The sequence below is a fragment of the Hyperolius riggenbachi genome, chromosome 10 (assembly GCF_040937935.1).
Source record: "Hyperolius riggenbachi isolate aHypRig1 chromosome 10, aHypRig1.pri, whole genome shotgun sequence".
Taxonomy (NCBI): Eukaryota; Metazoa; Chordata; class Amphibia; order Anura; family Hyperoliidae; genus Hyperolius; species Hyperolius riggenbachi.
In genome coordinates, this window is record NC_090655.1 from 74830500 (window position 1) to 74852712 (window position 22213).

General features: G+C 46.3%; 1 protein-coding gene across 1 annotated transcript in view; it reads left to right on the plus strand.

Moving 5' to 3' along the window:
* LOC137536186 (intelectin-1-like) overlaps nucleotides 1–21568 on the plus strand; it is a 32385-nt gene extending 10817 nt beyond the window's left edge. Inside the window, exons 3-8 of the mRNA XM_068258279.1 lie at nucleotides 10303–10473; nucleotides 10598–10845; nucleotides 13134–13292; nucleotides 18119–18239; nucleotides 18940–19043; nucleotides 21308–21568. Of these exons, the coding sequence (XP_068114380.1) occupies nucleotides 10303–10473; nucleotides 10598–10845; nucleotides 13134–13292; nucleotides 18119–18239; nucleotides 18940–19043; nucleotides 21308–21460 (956 nt within the window). The 3' untranslated portion in view covers nucleotides 21461–21568. The remainder of the gene's footprint in view (nucleotides 1–10302; nucleotides 10474–10597; nucleotides 10846–13133; nucleotides 13293–18118; nucleotides 18240–18939; nucleotides 19044–21307) is intronic.
* Nucleotides 21569–22213: the final 645 nt, after the last annotated feature.

Below are 22213 nucleotides of genomic sequence, written 5' to 3' on the forward strand. Positions count from 1 at the left end.
AGGGGAGAGGGAAGGTAAGGAGGAGGAGAATGGAGAGGGAAGAGGAGAGAAGGTCACATGGTCTCTGTTTTATAAAGGTGGAATCAAAATACCTTAGATGCATGTGAAGAGAATCCAAAGAGTGACACCCGTTTCTTTAACTTCTGTAACATTCTTTAAACAGTTTCTTCTTAGTATGCCCAACCCATGGCAACTTTAGTCTTCAACTCGTTATAAACGTCAACTCGTGCATCTTCAACTCGTGCATCTTCAACTCGTGCATCTTCAACTCGTGCATCTTCAACTCGTGCATCTTCAACTCGTTATAAACGTCAACTTGTGCATCTTCAACTCGTTATAAACGTCAACTTTTAAAAAACTTGAATTACAAGAAAGGTGCCCTTCGTGCCTTGGCGGAGGCAAAGGCTGTAATTGCTTCATCCACATTAATATTCTCAGCCAACTCATGCTCTATTGATATTGTAGCAAGCCCCAGAAGTCTCTCTTGTGTCATTGTAGACCGCAAATAGGTTTTAATTAATTTCAGCTTCGAAAAACTACGTTCACCACTTGCAACAGTGACAGGAAGTGTAAGGAGAATACGAAGAGCAATGCAGGTGTTTGGATATATGGTAGACATTTTGGTTTTGTAAATGTACTCCAGAACAGCCCTTGGTGTCATGCAGTCTTTGGGTAAATATCTACACAGTGTATGCAGCTCATAACACAAGTCTGCAGCTTCAATATCTCGTTTTTTGTCTTGACAAAGTGCTGTGTCCAGCTGATCACATTGCTCACGTACTTCTTCTGCAGTCAGTTCCTTAACTGTCGGAATTTTGTACAGTATACCGAAGATGCTGCTATATTCTTTAACCTGCAGGAAACGGTCCTCCACTGACTGGAGTGCACAGTCTAGAATGCTGTTAAAAAACTGCACTTTAAAATTCTGTTTTGGATCAGTGACCTGCTCATCCAATGATTCATAGTCAAAGTGCCTTTTAGTGCGATGGATTCTCCCAACCGGAGCAGGTGGAAAATTAGCTTCAATCTTCAGCTCTTCAGCCAATGTTTGAGCAGTCTTGATGACCTTTTCAAACTCCTCATCTGTACGGTAATTTTGCAGAAACAATTTTGTTTTTTCAAGCTGTTCCATTGCTCCCGAAAGATCAGCTTCAATTTCCTGGAGTCTCTTGCTTGTGATGTTAATGTTGAACAAGATATCATACCACAACACTAATCCACACAAGAATTTAAAGCTGCAAATATTTTTTTGGATGCCTCTTGCTTCCGCTATGGTTTTTGATCGAGTTGCCCCTGTCAAAGCGGAATCTTCCATGGCAGCAGAAAGTGCAGCATCTACTTTTCCAATTTGATTCCGGACAGCTTTAACAGCATCAATTCGGCTCTCCCAGCGAGTGGTGCTCAATGGCTTGAGTGTAATCCATTGCGGTGTTACTGACAGGTGTTCCTTTAGAACAGTCCAGCGGTGTGTTGAAGCAGAAAAAAAAACATACAAACTCTGTATTATATTGAAGAACTCAACTGCCTCAATACAGGTAGATGCAGCATCACTAACAACCAGGTTTAATGAATGGGAGCTGCATGGGACATAAAAAGCTCGTGAATTTATCCGTCGAACTTGAGCCTGCACACCATTAATTTTGCCTTTCATGTTTGAACCGTTATCGTAACCTTGGCCCCGCATGTCATGAACACTAATACCAAATGATTCCAGTTCCTGAAGCAGTACTGTTGTCATGCCAGCTCCTGTCGTGTCATCTATATCAATAAATGTTAAAAAGTGTTCTTTAATGGAGACAGCTGCAGAGTTGCTTTCCGTACTTTCGGTTGCTGTGACAAATCGCACAATTAAGGTCATCTGCTCTTTATGGCTTATATCGGGAGTACAATCCAAAATAATAGAATAATACTTTGCAGCATGAAGATGTGCCAAAATCTTCTCCTTGATCTGCTGAGCTAGTAGCTGTATAATTTCGTTTTGAATTATTTTTCCAAGATAATGATTGTGCGTTTCCTTGTTGGTAATTCTGTCCAAATGCCTCTTCATTACCTCATCAAATTCACTAATTGCCTCCACCAATTTTAGAAAGTTGCCATTGTTTGGTTGAAAAATTTTGTCACTATTTCCACGAAAAGCTAGGTTCTGCATAGCCATAGTTCTAACGAGCACCATTAGTCTCTTTAACACTTTTCTCCAATGCTGTGTTTCTGAATCAATAAGTTCTCTATTTGTGTCAGCAATGGTCAATCCGAGTCTCAGTCTAATCTCTAGGTCTTTCCATTTGTGGAATGCCATGGTATGGTATTCAGCTCGCTCATGACTTTCCAGATTCCTTATTAGATTGCTCCAATCACTAAATCCTGTTGAACACAGCAAAGAGACTGGAACTTTAGGTGGGAATAACTTGCAACAAAAGCAGAAGACAGCATCTCTGCTCTCTGAGTACATCAGCCACTGTCTTTCTGCTGTCTCCAAGTTTGGCAGGTGGCGTTTGTAATATTTGCGATGAAAGCTTCTGTGTTTTTTATCTTTTGGGAAACGAGCAAGTTTGACCTGCTTTGGACCATGCAGTACCAGATAATCTCTCAATTTGCTGCTCAAATCCATCCATAGGCCAGGGTCTTGCAGCACTGATGGATCAAATTGTGATTCTTCTGACAAGGTTTGTTCCTCAGTTTCTTCCATCTCTACATCCATTTGCACTCTTGAGGTAGCACTAGTAGACGCTTGACTGGTATCTCTTGAACCTTCATCGCCAGCAATATGCAGATCTGAAGAGTGAGAAATACTAATTATCGAAGCACTTCCGCCAGTATCAGAACTAGATGCTTGTGTCTCTTCAGGTTGTGTTGTTCCTTCTGATGTTTCTGGTGAAAGAAACTTCAGCATCGAGCCTTTCTGTTTTGCCAGAGCAGAAGCTTTAGCCTCCCTCTTCTTTTTGTATGCTGCCCCAGAGAGGCGTTTCCGCCCGTCTGACATTTTGATGTAATCTGGGGGGCGGGGGGGGAACGTGGGGGAAGAAAGAAGAGAAAGGAAAAAAAAAATAAAGGAAAAATAAACATACAGTATACATACATTTATACAATGCTTCTGCAAAATATTCACTGCACATCATTTTTTTAAATTCATTTTTCGTAAGTGGAAGAGGTTCAAAACCATGACACTTCCTAGCGCTAACTACACTGACAGAAACAACCACCTCTGCAGCAATCAAGCCTGTATGGTTTGAGTGGTCAGACAGAAGCCACTCCTTAGTAAAAGGCATGTGACAAAATACACCTAAGGCTGGTTTCACAGTGGGACGTTACAGGCGCACGTTAGAGCAGCCTGTAACGCAGCCCACCGCACAGTAATGAAAAATCAATGGGGCTGTTCACAGTGCCCACGCTGCGTTACATTGTAACGCTGCGTCACAAGACAACGTACTGCATGCAGTACTTTAGATGCGGCTGAGCCGCGTTAGACTGCTTGCACATGCTCAGTAATCTTGTGGAGGAGCGGAGAGTGGCCAGGCACATGGCTAATTAATATGCACTGCACGTTGTGACGTGCAGTGTTTACTTCCTGGAGCGGCCGCTCTGTGCGGCGATTGGCCGGCGGGACCACGTGATGCCGCATGCGCACAAGAGTGCGCACCACGGCATCACTGACGCCAGAGTGAGCTGCACAACGCGGCTCACTCTGACGTCCAGATCCAGCACCACCAGGCGTTGCGTTAGGGGGACGTTATGCGACCTTAACGCCCCCTCTAACGCAACGTCCTGGTGTGAAATTAGCCTAAAGGATTCAGACCATGAGAAACAAAATGATGCACGTTAAGGCTAAGGCCTCTCGCTCCCTGCCGCCATCTCATCCAGGCAGTCTGAGTGAAGCACAGAGGCAGTGACTGTGGTGTCTGGCTGCTGCTCTTGCTGTAGCTCCAGGAGAGGCAAAAAAGCTGTTGGATGGATAGGGCTATGGGGGGGGGGGGGGGGGGGAGGGGGCGCAAGCTGCTCTGTGGATGGATGGGGCCATGATGGTGCAGAGAAGCTGCTGGTATGCAGCCTGTGTGTGGATGGATGGAAGCCATGATTGGGCAGATTGAAGCTGCTGCTATCATGCCTATGCAGGTGAATGGATGGATGCATCAGGATGGGACAAGAGAAGCTGCTGTTATAATGCAGGCTGCATTATGAAGCCTGTGTGAGAACAGGAGCTCAGCTACCTATGAGACGAGCTCAGCTACCTATGAGGCTCAGTAAGCCTCATAGGTAGCTGAGCTCCTGTTCTCACACAGGCTCAGAGTCCGGCTGGCAGCAACAGCAGAGTCTCATTAGCAGAAATAGTAAGATTAATTGCCTGACTGACAAACAAGGAAGCACACAGTACAGGAGAACTGGCCTGCATCTGACATTTGGGATGCAGAGTTAAATGGCCCCTTGGGAAGAGCTCTTATCAAGGGTAAATGTGGAGGAAATGCAGGGCTGTGGAGTCGGTACAAAAATCCACCGACTCCAAATCCTCTAATTTGCATATTACAATCTTGTTGATTGAAAGTATGTAACATAAAATGCATCTCTTCGCTGCCAACACTTAGGAATTTTACAAGACAACTGAAGTGTGAGTGATATGGAGGCTGCCATATTTATTCCCTTTTAAACAATACCAGTTACCTGGCTATAAGGCTGATCTTCTGCCTCTAATACTTGTAGACATACACTAAAACTAGTCCTTGGTAAGAGTACTTGACGGTACAAACCGGAACAAAGAACATTTATCAGGCCCTAGGCAATGTAACTGTGGGTACATGTAAGAGTGATGTGCAGGTACTCTGCAGGGGAATATGGGGATTCTTCCTCTATTACACATTCTTCATGTACAATCTGAAACAGGTTTATGGGTGATAGACGACACTTCTGTGTTCAATGTGCACAACATTCTCAGTGGATTCCCTGCAGCTCTGTGGGGAGTGCATATGTAGAGTATAGTACTGCTGTGTAACAAAGTAAACCTGAGACAGATTAAAGTTTTATACGTACCTGGGGCTTCCTCCAGCCCCCTTCAGGCTAATTAGACCTTCGCTGTCCTCCTCCGTCACCTGGATCTTCTGCTGAGTCCAGGTACTTGAGGCAGTCTGGCGTAGCGTGCATGCACACACTCCGCCGCCGGGAGAGTACTACCCCTGCGCAGCACTATTGCGCAGGTGCAGAACGCTCCTGGCTGTGGAAGCGGCATGCGGCCGGACTGCGCTGACTGGCTGAATTACCAGGACTCATAGCAGAAGACCCAGGTGGTGGAGGTGGACAGCGAGGGACTGATTAGCCGGAAGGGGGCTGGAAGAAGCCCCCGGTATGTATAAAACTTTTCTTTTCATCCTTCTCAGGTAGTCACCAAACCAAATTTTACCGACATATCAAATTATTTGATTTCATGAGCAAAGAGTGCATACATTTGCATAAATCAGCATCAACGCAGAATTATTTCCATCTCATTGACCATCTCTATTAGTGACACGGCTACACATCAGGCTTTATTCTTACAGCGTAAATGATTTTTAGTATATATGAGATTCCTGTGTACACATCATATATACAGTCACAATCAGATATGTATATCTGACTTAAAAATACAGGGAATGTCTGCAGCACAACTAACTATTAATTGATTGGTTTATTTCATTTTTGTGGACCAAACACAGATATATATATATATATATATATATATATATATATATATATATATATATATATATATAGATATATATATATATATATATATATATATATATATATATATATATATATGCCAACAGGATGTTAGATATACCCCCCTGCAATGCAGGGCCGCAGCCTGTATATGCAGGGCTGGGCCTGCATACCAATACCACTATTCTAGGCACTGACGCATAGGGCCCAACCGTCCCGTTTTCTGCGGGACTGTCACGATTTTGGGGGGCTCTCCCGCTATCACGGTATGAGTCCCCCAAGTCCCGGGCGGCAGTGGGCAGTGATGGTAATAAAAAAAAAATGATCGAGGCGCCAGCCGCGGGTAAGTGGGATGCGGGACGCGTGCATCCCATTACTACCTCCCTCCCTCGGAATCTGGCCCCTGTGTGTCCCCCCCGTTAGAGTGCGGAGCGGGCTGTCATTACCTGCCTCCATGCGTACCGATGTCCAGCTGCATTCTGCTTCCTGTGACGTCACAGGAAGCAGGAAGGCTGAATGAAGCTGGACATCGGTACGCATGGACGCAGGAAATGACAGCCCGCTCTGCACTCTGCTAACGGGGGGGGGACACACAGGGGCCATATTCCAAGAGAGGGAGGGAGGTAGTAATGGGATGCACGCATCCTCACCACCCACGGGCACCCTCACCCTCCTCCCCACCCACGGCCATCCTCACCACCCACGGGCACCCTTATCCTCCTCCCCACCCACGGCCATCCTCGCCCTCCTCACCACCCACGAGCACCCTTACCCTCCTTCCCACCCACGGCCATCCTCACCACCCACAGGCACCCTTACCCTCCTCACCACCCACAGGCACCCTTACCCTCCTCCCCACCCACGGTCATTCATCCTCACCCTCCTCCCCAGCCACGGGCACCCTTACCCTCCTCCCCAGCCACGGGCACCCTCACCCTCATCCTCCCCAGCCACGGGCGCCCTCATCCTCCCCAGCCACGGGCACCCTCATCCTCCCCAGCCACGGGCACCCTCATCCTCCCCAGCCACGGGCACCCTCATCCTCCCCAGCCACGGCCATCCTCATCCTCCCCAGCCACGGCCATCCTCATCCTCCCCAGCCACGGCCATCCTCATCCTCCCCAGCCACGGCCATCCTCATCCTCCCCAGCCACGGCCATCCTCATCCTCCTCCTCCCCAGCCATCCTCCTCCTCCCCAGCCATCCTCATCCTCCCCAGCCATCCTCATCCTCCTCCTCCCCAGCCATCCTCATCCTCCTCCTCCCCAGCCATCCTCATCCTCCTCCTCCCCAGCCATCCTCATCCTCCTCCTCCCCAGCCATCCTCATCATCCTCCTCCTCCCCAGCCATCCTCATCCTCCTCCTCCCCAGCCATCCTCATCCTCCTCCTCCCCAGCCATCCTCATCATCCTCCTCCCCTCCCCAGCCATCCTCATCATCCTCCTCCCCAGCCATCCTCTTCACCCTTGACTACACATACTACATTAAAAAAATACAAAAAACGGAATCCGACCCGATCCGACCCCAGCAGCAGCCAGAGGCCCAGTCGCCCAGAGGCAGCCGCAGCCCGCAGCAAAAGCTGACTCACCGGGGATGGTGCGGTGGGGTCCGGCGACGATGATGGCGGAGGCAGGCCAGGCGTCGGGGCACACGAGCCAGCCCAGCATCCATCTTGCGCCGGCGGCAAGAGGGCAGCGGGCGCCGGGCTTGCTCCTCCATGCTCCATCTCTGGGCGGGCAAGGCCGGGGGGGGGGGGGGGGCTGCAACGGCGGTCGGCGGGCTCAATTTGTCACGGGCGGTAGGCGGCAGCGTGCAGGTGCAGGTGCAGCCAGGAAAGCCTCACAGAGGCCTAGACCTAGTAGGCCGCCGCCGCAGAGCTGCCGCCCGCCTCAGGACTCGGAAGTCCGGACTCCGGCATGGTGGGTAGGGTGGGTGGGCCGGGCGTGGGCGGCACGTCAGTCAGGGCTGGTGCGCAGCGTCACACTCACAGTCTGTGCAGCCAGGCCGGCCAGGGACTCACCGATTCAGTGCCACTGTGCCAGCAGCAGCAGGGTCGGACGGACGGAGACTTCACTGCAGGCTCTGCAGCACTTGAGGCGGGCGGCGGCGATAGCACAGTGCCACTCCTCCAGTGACCAGTCCAGTCTCTCCAGAGGGCGGCAAGAACCAGGCACAGGCACTTCCTCTTAAAGGGGAACTGAAGAGAGAGGTATATGGAGGCTGTCATGTTTATTTCCTTTTAATCAATACCAGTTGCCTGGCAGCCCTGCTGGTCTATTTCTCTGCAGTAGTATCTGATTAAAACCAGAAACAAGCATGCAGCTAGTCTTGTCAGATCAGACTTATAAGTCTGAACCACTGAAACACCTGATCTGCTGCATGCTTGTTCAGCGGCTATGGCTAATAGTATTAGAGGCAGAGGATCAGCAGGGCTGCCAGGCAACTGGTATTGTCTAAAAGGAAATAAACATGACAGCCTCCATATACCTCTCTCTTCAGTTCCCCTTTAATGCCTGGTGCCGCCCCTCCACTTCCTGCCGCCTGAGGAACCCGCCTCACCCCGCCTCATGGGCGGGCCGGCCCTGGATTTGCATAACGAATGTATGCAAATTCCTCAGCAGCAAGCTGCAATACTGACAAAAGGTCTCTCTTCCAGAGACCTGCAGAATGCAGACCTGAACAGTGGTCAAAAGGCTGCCTGCCTGCGCAGGCAGCTAAGCGAATTCTCACAACTTCCTTCCTTTTTACCATAAAGGTTTAGTAGTTAAAAAAAAACCAAAGCATTAATTTGAAAAGAAAATCCAATAAAAATTTTTTATAAATATATTGAAATATAAAATAAACTAATTTCTTCTTTTTTCCCCCTGTCTATGAGTCAGTGATATAAAAGGCACCTGAAGTGAATTAAAACAAAGTGAGATACTTACCTCAGTAGTGGGCAACCTCTGGATGATGCAGAGGCTTCCCGATCCTCCTACAGACCACTTTTCCAGCACAGGATCCCTCCATACCTATTTAACTCATGCATGTCAGATAGGCTCCTTCTGGCTGCAAACATAGCAGTGGATGAGCGCTTCCAGACTGGGCATGCGTAAGTAAGGTCTTCATATGCCAGTAGAACAAAATGCTTGTGCGCAGAGGAAAAAAGTAGTGCACAAGTAGCTACATTATACTGGGCATGCACAGACTTTACTAATGCATGCCCGGTCTGGATGTGCTCTTCCATGGCTAGCATTATGACTAGAAGGTGAAGAAGGACCCTGCCTGCACTGGAACAGTGGGCTCTACAAGGATCATGGAAGCTTCTGGACCACCCAGAAGCTTCCAACTACTTAGGTAAGTATATAACTTTTTTCCAATCCCCACTTTAGGTGTACTTTAAAGTCTGTGAAAAAAAACAAAAAAACAAAAACAGAGGGCTAGCACTGGCACTGATGTATATTGTTTAACACACCAGCTCCAAACAGTTAATTTGTATTTATATATTATAATGTATGCAAGTGAGAATTCATCTTCTATGTACACTTTCTGCTGATATTCAGCTGAAACATTCCCAGGGCTTACGAGAGGAATCGCTGCTGGGAGACTTGGGCGCAGGATACAGCCGGTATGGCTTATCCTGCTATTGCACAAGTTCCCAGCGGCGTTAAACACTATTCCCCCTCTAGGTCGACGTGGATAGTGGGGAATGAAATAATTTGGCTTCCAGCAATTGCTGGAGGCTGAATTATAGTGTTTTATAAGTAACTTCAGCGCCGTCTTATGAAGTTACTCACTGTGCGCCGCTACAGGCGTAATTTCTATTACGGTCTATGGTGGCGCCGGCTGCGCCCAAGTCTCCTGCGCTGGATTGGAAGTGTTTGTTCCTAGGAATGTCTACTAATGGGGGCTGATAAGGAAACATAAACAACATAATGTAATCACTTCCTCAACTTCAGATTCAGAAAGTGGTGTGCTTAACTGTTTGAATGCTGTTCTGCTACCATTTTTTCTGTTAATAGGTTTTATGCTGTAGAAAACCTGTTAGAGCAAAGATGAAATGCTGAGTTTCATACCACTTTAATGTAAACGTGGGTGTCCTGAAAAAAAGTATTGTATTCCACCTTATGTCATTACTTGACCTCTTTAAAGTGGACCAGAACTCAGAACTCCTCTCTGCTCTAAAAGATACACAACAGCATAATAACCTTTAAAGAAAAAAACATGTATTTGTTACAGCTAATACAAATCCTAAAATAAATCTGCACAGTTTCTACTTCCTGATTCATGGAAGCAGACATATTGTTTACAGTCTGTACTTTCAAATGTGCTTATCTGCTTATCTGCCATGGGCAGTCATGTGACACAGGGGGAGACCAAATTACAATTAGTGATTAGACCCAAATGAGGGGGGAATTACACAGGCTGAACTCTTTAAATAAATACAGGGTATATTTCTGTTATGTTTTCCTTGTGTCCTGTGCAAGAGTTCAGGTCCACTTTAAGTTTGAGGGATTTTTTTCATGGGGCATTAGTAAACTTCCCCTTAGATTTACCTTATATGGGTGATGAAAATTTGCGGTTTGTGTTTATATAAAAAATGATGAGTGAGTACTAAGATTTTTTTTCTCCTTCAGCATGTGGTACACTTTCTGAGAAGAAACAAACTATTCTGAACTTGTTGTCATGTTGGGATGAAGATGATGCAGATCGTGCAATATCATCAAATTCCGGTCCCCCCACAGGCTATTTCTCTGGAGGATACAGGAGCTGCAAGGAAATCAAGGCTTCAGACAAGCATGCTACAGGTGAATTACCCCTCTCTTAATTTTAACTTCATGGGTATTTCTCGCTAATTAGCACATACTGTATGTTCATATAGATGTGTTGTACTAGGCTGGAAACATGACTGAATTTTTTTATTTTGTTTAGATGGAATCTACACACTGACCACTGCTGATGGAATTAACTATCAGACCTTCTGTGATATGACAACCAATGGTGGAGGATGGACATTGGTGGCCAGTGTCCATGAGAACAACATGAATGGGAAATGCACTGTGGGAGATCGCTGGTCCAGTCAGGAGGGTAGCAATCCATTAAACCCAGCAGGAGATGGCACCTGGGCCAATTATCACACATTTGGGCTAGCAGATGGAGCCACTAGTGCCGATTACAAGGTGCAAACAAGTTTTGATCACTGTTTTAAAAACTCGCTATACTTATATTACAGTGCGCTAAGGACATTTTTATGGTTCAGTTTAAAGCTAAAGTGCAAGGGATAGAGGTAAACATGCAGTTTTTAAAAACTTTTATGGCAAACATTGTCCAAGGCAGAAATATGCTGCTGCTGCTGCTACTACCTAATGTACAAAGCATATATTGTAGGCACATCAGGTTATTTGTGCATGGGGTTATTTGGTATCACCTCCAACCCCTATGCAAAGTTTCTTCTACACCACACTGGATGCTTAGTTTGGCGGTATAGCCAAGTGTCAGCTATCATTTCTATGCAGTGTATGGTTTGGGCACTGTCGCCCGACTATTGTTTAAAGTGCACTAAAGCACAAAAAAACCTCATGATATAATGAAAAGGTTGTGCTAGTACGGATAATTCATAGAACATTACTAGCAAAGAACATAGTGTCATATTTTTATTTTTAGGTACCGTATATAGCTTTTTATTTTTATAACATTGCATCATTCTCTAATAGTTGCAGTTTCCACAATACACTCAGCATTTTAAATGATTTCATAGGGCAGGCTAAATGACACTTTGAACTTCTCTCTCTTGAGAAAAACCATAAACAAAGAAGAAACAATGAGAGACAGTTGAGATAAATGCTTCAAAAGACAGTGCTGTCCAGGACTTTATAAAATCGCAAAGCTCAGAGCAGCTCTTTTGCATAGATAACAACTGACATTTTTTAACTCTTCCTGTACTGGAAACAATATGAGACTAATTTCTGTGCTAATAATGTTTTATTTCTTAGCTGTACTACACATAGTACACAGTGAAATGCACTATAAATGACCTTTTTCCTATGTTGCTGTCACTTAAAGTAGGTAGTAAAAAGGTGACCGATCTGACAGATGTTGGACTAGTTAATCTCCTCATGGGGGAATCTCAGTATTTACTTTACTCTTTATAAAGCACTTCCTGGAAAGGATCTATACAAAGATGTCCAGCAACTTTCTTAGTTGATCACACAAAAGTTTGGCAGTTTGAGCAACTGAAGTTCAGTAAGTGCTTTTGAAAATAAAGAAAACTCTCAGAATCTTACATGAGGTGCTAGACTCTGGGAGAAATGTATTTATATGTATGTTATTTAAGTTTGACCTTTTTAATGATACAGTTAGATAAAGTACTTACCAAGGTAGAAGTAAGGTCTTTGGATGATCCTCAGGCTTCTCCGATGTTGATTTTACTGCGGCAGGCAAGCACATTCTTCTTTGTGATTGCACTTTTGCAGGCGCGAATACAGCTCCAAGCAGGTGCAAGTATGGCGCGCCCCTGGGCAGTAGCATGGAGCCACTTGTGCACAAAGGAAAAAGCCATGCACAAGTGACTCCCTGTTACTGTGCAGGCTGTACTTGCACCTGCGCAGTAAAGCATTGCTTGTGCACGGATGGGAGCCGAGTGTGTAATCATATTCAATGGCTGATATTGTGGAGAAACTCCTCCCACAGTGTGATGTCATGAGATTCATGACCATGGCCCTGACAGTTTACTGTCTGTGAACCTTGTTGCATTGAGGGAAATAATGGATTTTTCCAACTGCCAAGCAAGCAGTATCTCCCTCTGTGCATAGAACTCTCAGTAACAAACATTCTGTACAGATCACCTGGCAGAACTGACGATGTCTCCCCCTGTTATAAATTTCAGACTGTAAATCAGGGTGAGTAAAGATTTTACAAAGGCCAAACAATGACTAAAAAAGTCTATACATGTAAACAATAAGCAATTGTATTCTTTATAATATTTTCACTGCAGTTCCTCTTTAAAGTAGCATTACTATTATCATTGTGGGAATGAACAGAGGCGCCAAAAGGATAAATGTAGCTACAACTTAAAAAAAACAAACAGGGGAGTCAGTGGTGGACTTACCCCCTCCAAGCAGACACAAAAACAGGTTGATATTATATCAACAAGCAACTTTATTTATATACACGCCAAAAGGGTTTAAAGCAACGCGTTTCACAGTTGTGGCCCCGCTTCATCAGGCAATAGGGGATGGAGCATACAGCAACAGGTGTCTATGACTCAGCCTAGCGCCTCTTATTATTATTATCCTTTATTTCTGAAGCACACAGTACTGTACATCTGTAAGGAGTGTAGATTACAATCAAAGGAAACAGGCATTTGCAAAAACTTGACACATGAGTAGAAGAGGAAACCTGCCCCATCAGGCTTATGACTTCAGAAGTGAGTATTCCAAATTAACGCTAATCTTCTGTTTACTTGTAGAATCCTGGTTATTACGATATCACCTCCAAAGATTTGAGTGTGTGGCACGTTCCTAACGACTCCTCTTTGTCTCAATGGAGAAATGCAGCTATCCTCAGATATCGTACAGACAATGGCTTTTTCGCACAGGAAGGTGGTAACCTCTTCCAGCTGTACCAGGTAAGTAACCCACTGACTCCTTACTCATTGTCAGACCTGAGCATACTTGGCACAGACAGACACTACAGTCACATTTCACAACTGTTTTGCACAGGATATTAACTACAAATCATGTAATTCCACAGCAAAACTTTGATGCCACACCAGATGTCTCTACCCCCCCCCCCCCCCCAAAAGAAAAACCTAGTTCTGTAGGTTATACATTAACATATCCTGAGCCTTTAATAACTCTGATTGTAACGTTAAAAGCCCAATGCTGTCTGTGTCCGCACTGTAGAGATTTCTATCAGCTAAGAGAGTCTATCAGCTAAGGTCCCCTATGTTCCTGATCCTTGCCCACTCATTGTCCTCTTCTCTGCTCCTAGTCTCTCCTTACTTCCCAATTGTACTCTCCTCTGCATCTGGTCTCCTAATTCCCCCATTATGCTTCACTCTGCTCCTTTCCCCATCCACTCAATCCTGCTTCCCTTTGCTCTTGCCCTCCCTCAATGCTACTTCTAGTGCCTCCTCCTTCTTCAGTGGTCTTCCCTCTGCTCCAGGTCTCCCCTGCATCCGATACTGTTTTCTTCTCTACTGGTGATCTCTCCTTTCTCCAAGCAGGGCTCCTGATTTATCCACTACCTACTCATAGGACCCAACCGTCCTGATCTCGTTGGGACCGTCACGATTTGGGGGGGGGGGGCTCTCCCGCTATCACGGTATGAGCCCCCCAAGTCCCGGGCGGCAGTGGGCAGCAAGTAAAAAATAAATGATCGAGGCGCCAGCCGTGCTTAAGTGGTATGCGGGATGCGGCAATAGAATTACTACCTCCCTCCCTCCTTCCCTTGAGATCTGCCCCCCTGTGTCCCCCATAGCAGAGTGCGTAGCGAGCGGAGCGGGCTGTCATCTTACCTGCGTCCATGCACGCATACCGATGTCCGGCTTCACTCTGCTTCCTGTGACGACACAGGAAGCAGGAAGCTGGATAAAGACATCAGTATGCGTGCATGGACGCAGGTAAGATGACAGCCCGCTCCGCTCGCTACGCACTCTGCTATGGGGGACACGGGGGCAGATCTCAAGGGAAGGAGGGAGGGAGGTAGTAATGCTATTGCCGCATCCCGCATACCACTTAGGCACGGCTGGCGCCTCGATCATTTTTTTTTTTTTTTTTTTTTTGCAGTGGCACCCATCCTCCCCACCCACGGGCACCCTTACCCTCCTCCCCACCCACGGGCAGGGTGTATGAGGGTATATTTATTAAAAAAATATATAAGGGCATAAATATTAATAAAATAAAAAAAATCTTCAAAAAACGTTGGTAGGCGTGTTGGGGGTGTGGTTAGGGTGTGTGGTTAGGGGTGTGGCCAGTGTCTCGGTTTCTTATTTTAAAATGTTGGGAGGTATGCCTACGTGTCCTCCTATCTGTTTTTGACACCCTCACCTACTCATTTGTGTGCTCCTATCTGCTCCTTGTTTCCCCAGCCCTTCTATAGTGTGCTTTTCGCGCTACTCTTGGTCTTTTTTCTCTTCCACAACGATGTCCCTTCTTTTTTTGGTCTCTATTGCCCTTTCTGCCCCACAGCGATTTCCCCGCTGTCTTGGTCTCCACTCGCTCTCATAGGGTGCTCCTGCTCTTGCATCTGGTCTCCCTCACAGTGACAGATCTCTCCTTTCTAGGCTTTATACCTTAAGCATACATGCAAAAACGGCACCGTCCCGGCGGTGTTAATTATTTACTATACCTCCTTCAGGCCACCATGGACTCAGAGGGAAAGATGTAATTCAGTTACCAGCCATTGGCCATATTATGCTGTTTTTAAAGTCATTTAGGTGCCATCAAAAGAAGTAAAGTAATTTGAGCACGGCTGTAGCTGTAATTCACATTACGGCCCATGGCGGCACATGTTGCGCCCAAATTTCCTGGCTCTATTTTGTTCTATTTTGCCTCAGAATCACTGTGTGAAAAAACCCTGCTGTGTAGGTCTGGACATGAAGACACAGCTGCATGTGTCCTGCTACATGCTGTGTGGTGTTGGGCCCAGATAGGGGAGCAGTCACTGTGGGTAAATTGGGGCAGTTGTGCAAGAATAGCAAGAAGGCAAACTGAGGGAGGCACAGCAGACCCCCTTCCAGGCACCAGGCCACATGGCAGTTACTGTGGCTGCTATGGCACTTTCTATTCCACTCCCAAACCGCACAGCTACATAATCAGATAGCAGCGTATGTGGCAACAATAAAAGATGTAAATGTAGTCCATACATAAATATGCAGATCTTACAAGTCTAACAGAGCGCTGAAGTTTCTAGGTCTAAAGAGCGCTGAAGATTCTCCTAGCAACGTGGGCAGAACCTTTTTTAGTAAAAAAACATTGGCTCTGATTCACTAAACTGCCATAGGATTGCCATGTGCAGGTAGTACTAATCAATTCATTGGATCCATCTGAAAATGGCGCCTGAGAATAATGGCGCATGGTGTTGCCGCTAATCCGTTTGCCGCTTATCGCTATTTAACGTTAAAGCCTTATTGTTATTTAACGTTAAAGTCTTATCGTTATTTAGTGTTAACACACAGAAGAACCCTCTCTGTACCTATCCCTAACCCCTAAACCCCCCTGGTGGTGCCTAACCCTAACCACCCCCTGGTGGTGCCTAACCCTAACCACCCCCTGGTGGTGCCTAACCCTAACCACCCTCTGGTGGTGCCTAACCCTAAGACCCTCATGGTGGTGCCTAACCCTAAGAGCCCCCTGGTGGTGCCTAACCCTAAGACCCCCCTGGTGGTGCCTAACCCTAACCACCCCCCTGGTGGTGCTTAACCCTAAGACCCCCGTGGTGGTGCCTAATCCTAACCAACCCCTGGTGGTGCCTAACCCTAACCACCCCCCTGGTGGTGCCTAACCCTAACCACCCCCCTGGTGGTGGTGCCTAACCCTAAGACCTCCCTGATGGTGTCTAACCCTAAGACTCCCCCAGTGGTGCCTAACCCTAAAACCCCCCCGGTGATGCCTAACCCTAAGACCCCCCCGGTGGTGCCTAACCCTAACCTTGACAGTGTTACATTAAATCCATTCACCGTTTTGCAGCTAAATAATGTCTGCAGTTTGGCTTATGAAGGGTGCTATTGATAAATAACGTTACTGTGGGCAATAATGTCTGCTGTTTGGCAAATGTATGGCACTATTGATAAATAACGTTAGTGTGTGCCGTTTTTCTTCTTTTTTTCCCTGTGCGCCATTATTATGCAGCACTAACGATAAATAGCGATAAGCGTATCTTTTTAATGCGGCGCCATTTTTATGCATAGGCGCTGTGCGCCATTATTCACTGATCCGAATTCATTAGCATCAAGTGCGTTACACGGCAGGTTATTTGCAAGGCATGCTTTATCCCAGTAACCCACATGGCACTAATAGGTTAACAGGTGATGCCTCCTCAGTGTTAGTACTGGTAGAATTGCAACAGTATGGGGTTGATTCCCTAAGCTTAATGACAGCAGTGCACGGTAATAATCTCTATGCTATGCTGCCATAGCGTGCGCTGCTAAATTAGGCTATGCTCCTATAGTTTAACAAGCGCATCGTTGAACCTAATGAGCTCTCCACTGAACCCGCCCTCAGCTTCAAAGGACGAGCTGGCTTTCAAGTGACAGGCAGCCTATTGGGCCAATCACATTGTGGGGAACTTGTCCTTTGAAGCCACTGGACCTACTACCAAGGGGGAAATATTTGCAGCAACTGTCTGGGTCATATCAGAAGTCAGTGAGACTTGGTGAAATGTTGTTTGCATTCATGCTATTGTAGTAACATGCCTATATCCACAGTAAGACAATACGTTTAACCTGTTAACAGCACAAATGAGTTATCACACTTTAAAATAATGCACTGCCTTTGTCTTCAGCCTGCAGAACTCGTTGTGCTATAAATATTTGGCTTGCTTTGATCTCTCTTCACCAAGCAAAAAACATAGAATCTGAAAGCAGAAGCCCTCTTTATTGTCTCACACTGCCCCCTCATGACAAGTGGCCATACATATACATTACAGCAGTACTAATAAGAAGCTAAGAAATCTAAGGAAGAAGAAATTAAAAAAAATGCTAAAATACATTGGCTGTTAAAGGGTTAATAAACCCAGAACAGCCTGGTGTTCTGCACATGAAACTCAACAAGTCCTCTATGTCCTGATATCACCCAGCTAAGGGTATTAAATCTTTCAGACAATTAAAAGACCACTATTGCAGAAAAAAATAAGCAGTTAAAATATGACAGGTTTTGGACTAGTCAATTTCCTTATGGGGGTTCTCAGTATCTCTGTTTTGTTCTTTTCAAAAGCATTCCCTGGAAAGAATTGTTACAAAGATACCAGCCACCCTCCCTACCCACTTAAACCCTATTTTGGCAGATAGACCTAGCAACTGCCTTTCAGGAAATGCTTTTGAAAACAAAGTTAACTCCGAGAATGCCCCATGAGGAGATGATTAGTCCAAAACCTGTCAGTTCTTTTCGGTTTTAACTGCTTACTTTTTTCCTTCACTTAGTTTTATTGCCATAGAAAAAGTCATAACAAAACTTACACCAATAAACTGACCAATCATGGCCAAGATCTACAGAAAAATACATATTAAATGTACAATTTGTCCATGAAGTACATAAACTAAAGACTAGAGAACAATATAACTCCCAATATAGAAACTAACTGCTTACTTTTTTTCGCAATAGTCTTAAAAAAAAAAAAAAATCACCTCCATTGTTTTGTATCATTAACAAACCAATTACTGCAAATCTACTAATTAATGACAAATATCTTTAGTTTATAGCGTGGTAACTTGATTCATATATCTGTTTTTAGAAATACCCTGTGGTGTACGGGACCGGTAACTGTCTGCAACAAAACGGCCCAGCTGTTGCAGTTACGTATGACTTTGGAAGCATTGAGAAGACCAGATCGTACTACTCCCCAAATGGAGCAAGTAAGGACAGCATTACTATTCCATAACAATCCAATCATTAACAATCCAATCATGGTTATGAGCAATTGGAAATGATTGTTCGTGCCCGCTAATGGCTGAAAACGTGATAACCAGTTTGATCAGACTGCTGGATTGTTTCCATTAACTGATTGAGTTAATTAGCAGGTTTTTGGACATAAGAGGGCACAACCTATTGTTTCGAATCAATTTTAACGATTATTACTATTATTCAGTATTTATAGCGCCAGCATCTTCTGCAGCGCTGTACAGAGTATATAGGAATGTCACAACTGTCCATTAGAGAGGCTCACAATCTAATCCGTACCTTACATATGTCACAGATATGTCTATGTATGTATCGTGTAGTCTACGTATTGTAGTCTAGGGCTAATTTAGGGGGAAGCCAATTGACTTCTCTGTATGTTTTTGAGATGTGAGAGGAAACCAGAGTGTTTAGAGGAAACCCACACAGACACGGGGGGAACATACAAACTCCGTGCAGATAGTGCCCTGGCTGGGATTCAAACCAGGGACCCCACGCTGCAAGGCAAGAGTGCTAACCACTACGCCACTGTTCTGCTACAAGAAACAATGAGAAACAATTGCTTGTCTGTGGGATTGTATCGGTAATGGCCACCTTTTATTAGTTTTGTACCATTTATAAAGAAGACGATGCTGATGTATTTTCCACTCTTTACAGCTGAGTTCACTGCCGGATATGTCCAGTTTCGTGTTTTTAACACAGAAAAAGCTGCCATGGCTATGTGTGCCGGTGTGAAGGTGACAGGCTGCAACACAGAACACGTGAGTACTGCAGGTCCTCTTGGACACCTCTGCGCTCTTAACCTCCCTGGCGGTAAGCCCGTGCTGAGCACGGGCTATGCCGCCGGGAGGCACCGCTCAGGCCCCGCTGGGCCGATTTGCATAATTTTTTTTTGCTGCACGCAGCTAGCAATTTTGCTAGCTGCGTGCAGTGCCCGATCGCCGCCGCTACCCGCCGATCCGCCGCTATATGCGTCGCCGCAGCCGCCCCCCCCCCCAGACCCCGTGCGCTGCCTGGCCAATCAGTGCCAGGCAGCGCTGTGGGGTGGATCGGAGTCCCCTTGGCGACGAGGGAAGCCGGCGGCGATCAGAGGGGCTGGGGGCGGCTATCATGTAGCGAGACCTCGTCTCGCTACATGAAAAAAAAAAAATTTTTAAAAACGTATTTGCTGCCCCCTGGCGGATTTTGACAAACCGCCAGGAGGGTTAAAAAGGGAACCTGTAGTGGCAGAGGGCCTATTTACTAAGACAAAGCTACCATTATGCAAACTGCCCACACAGCAAGCATTAGGGCTGGGATTAGCAATTCCCAAAAAACGCTTTTCCAATGTATTGCAATGGTGGTGAACCCACTAGTGAGAATGCAATTAAGATAAAGTTCCTATGGGGTAACCCGGTCACCTCCCTTATTAAGTAAACAATCAAAGGCCCACCCCCACTTTGCAGATCCCTTCCCTGCTTACTATAAAGGGTTAAATAGGAGTAAATGGCCCAGATCAGGGCCGGATTTACCATATGGTACTATAGGCATGTGCCTACAGGCGCCTGATGATGAGAAGGTGGTCCACTCCCCTCCCCTATTGCCTCCATCCCTCCTTCTCTATGCAGAGTCCTGAGCATGGCACTGTAGGCCTTTGCCTACAGGTGCCTGATAATGGGAAGGTGGCTCACTCACCTTCCCTAGTGCCTCCCTTATGCCTTCCCTATGCAGAGTCCTGAGCAGAGAGTAAATGAGAGGTTACTCACCCAGCTCTCTGCATTCCACTGGCAAGATCTTACTTCAGTCCGGGGCACCATTATCTGCTTAACCTCCCTGGCAGTCTATTAAAACCGCCAGGGGGCGGCGCAGCACTTACATTTTTTTTAAAAAACATGTAGCTATCCTAGCACTATCTACATGATAGCCGCTGTGCATCGGCATCCCCCCACCCCTGCCATGGTGACGATCGGGATGACGTCATCCACGTCATGGCGTCGTAGGGAGTCCCGATCCACCCCATAGCGCAGCCTGGCGGTGATTGGCCAGGCTGCGCAAGGGGTCTGGGGGGCTCTCTAACTCGGCGGGTAGCGGCGAATCGGTGCAGAGCGGCGGCGATCGGCTTGTACACGCAGCTAGCAAAGTGCTAGCTGTGTCTAACAAAGCAAAAAGTGAGGAAATCGGCCCACCAGGGGCTGAGAAATCCTCAGCGGCGGCTTAGTCCCAGCTCAGCTCGGGCTTACCGCTGAGGAGGTTAATACTGAGGGTACCTCTGGCTAAATAATGCTAAGGGACACCTGTTGCTATGATGGCCGGGCAAGGGAGAAGGGGCAGCTGGGCCAGCCAGCACACTTGTGGCTCCTGTGCCAGCTCACTAGGCTCCTGTGATCTTCCCCCCCCCTGAGTTTTCACACAGGAGATGTTATCCACGCTTATTGGCAAAATATGGCACAGCTAGTTTAAATATTGGAAAAGTTCATTACAGATTTTCTTTACTACAAACTTTTGCAGCCCAGATTCTCACAAGTAAAGTAGAAAGTTGGCACTGAGCCAAAACCTTGTAGTAAACGCCTTTGAGACATCCGTGGTAAGGGGATATGTGGACACAAAAACACCCATAGACGTCTACTGCAGGCAGAAGTAGTTTTGTATTAAAGAGCTTTTAGATGTCCAGGGTATATGGATGTGAAAACACAGACCACCTATAGAAGTCGGCTGCAGTCTAAAGCCTGGTACACACCATGCAATTTCCCGTCAGATAGATGGGTCGAACGGATCATTTCAGACAGGTCCGATCTGATTTCCAATCGTTTTTCTGATCGATTTGCATAGAAGTGATTAGAAAATCAATCAGAAAAACGATTGGAAATCCGATCGGATTTGTCGTAAATTATCTATTGAACTATCTATCTGATGGGAAATTGCATAGTCTGTACCGGGTGTTAGGGTTACAGATCTGCCCTCCCCAATAAAAAAAGGAAAAAAGGAAAGGAAGTTTAAATACTGCCCATTACCTGATTTGATATGTACTACATATGTTTTATTGCAGCACTGCCTAGGAGGAGGCGGCTTTTTTCCAGAAGCCAGCCCCCGCCAGTGTGGAGACTTTGCCGGCTGGGACTGGGACGGCTATGGAAAACGTGCCGGGTGGAGCGCCTCCAAGGAGATCACCGAGTCCGCTGTCCTGCTCTTCTATCGCTAATCTGATGTGATAATTGTTGCTGCTTAAACTGCTGTAATGTCCAATAAATACAACTTCAATATGTAACAAAACCAAGCAAATGTAAATAATAAAAATACATTCCAAATATACTGGCATTCTAGGCCTCAATGACTGTCTCAGATGGGTCTTACTGACATGACATCAGTAACTGGTTAGGGTGGTACTCAGGGTCATACCTACAATTTATGGGGACTACCAACACTCACATATCTTTCCCACTGTCTCCTTGGTGACCCCACAATCTTGGGTCCATAGGTCGGGGTCATATAACAAGTGTGGTCATCATGGCTCCTCCCATCCCATAACAAGTGTGACTATAGGTCCGTACACACGCCGGACTGGAGGCAACGACGGGTCCGTCGTCATCTCCCGCTGGGTGGGCGTTCCAACGACAGTCCGGCGTGTGAACGCACTGTCGGCGGACTGATACGGCTGTTTCTGAGTGATCCGCCCGGCGTGTGTACGGACCTTAAGAGAACTCAGGATCTGGGTATGCAGCTGTAGGGGGTTATTGGAATGCCCTACAAGGAAAAAGCACAGAGACAACAGGAGCCCAAATGGTGCAGTTTGTCACAGTAATTGGAGGAAAAAGGGGGTGGTAAATAAATGATACTCACATAGGTGGACTGCAGAAGGGAAGCCAATTGCTGTAGGCAGGTGGAGATGTATGACCCCCAACTCCACTCAGGTATCTAGACAGAGCTGGAGATGGTCTCATTCTTGTAGCAAAAT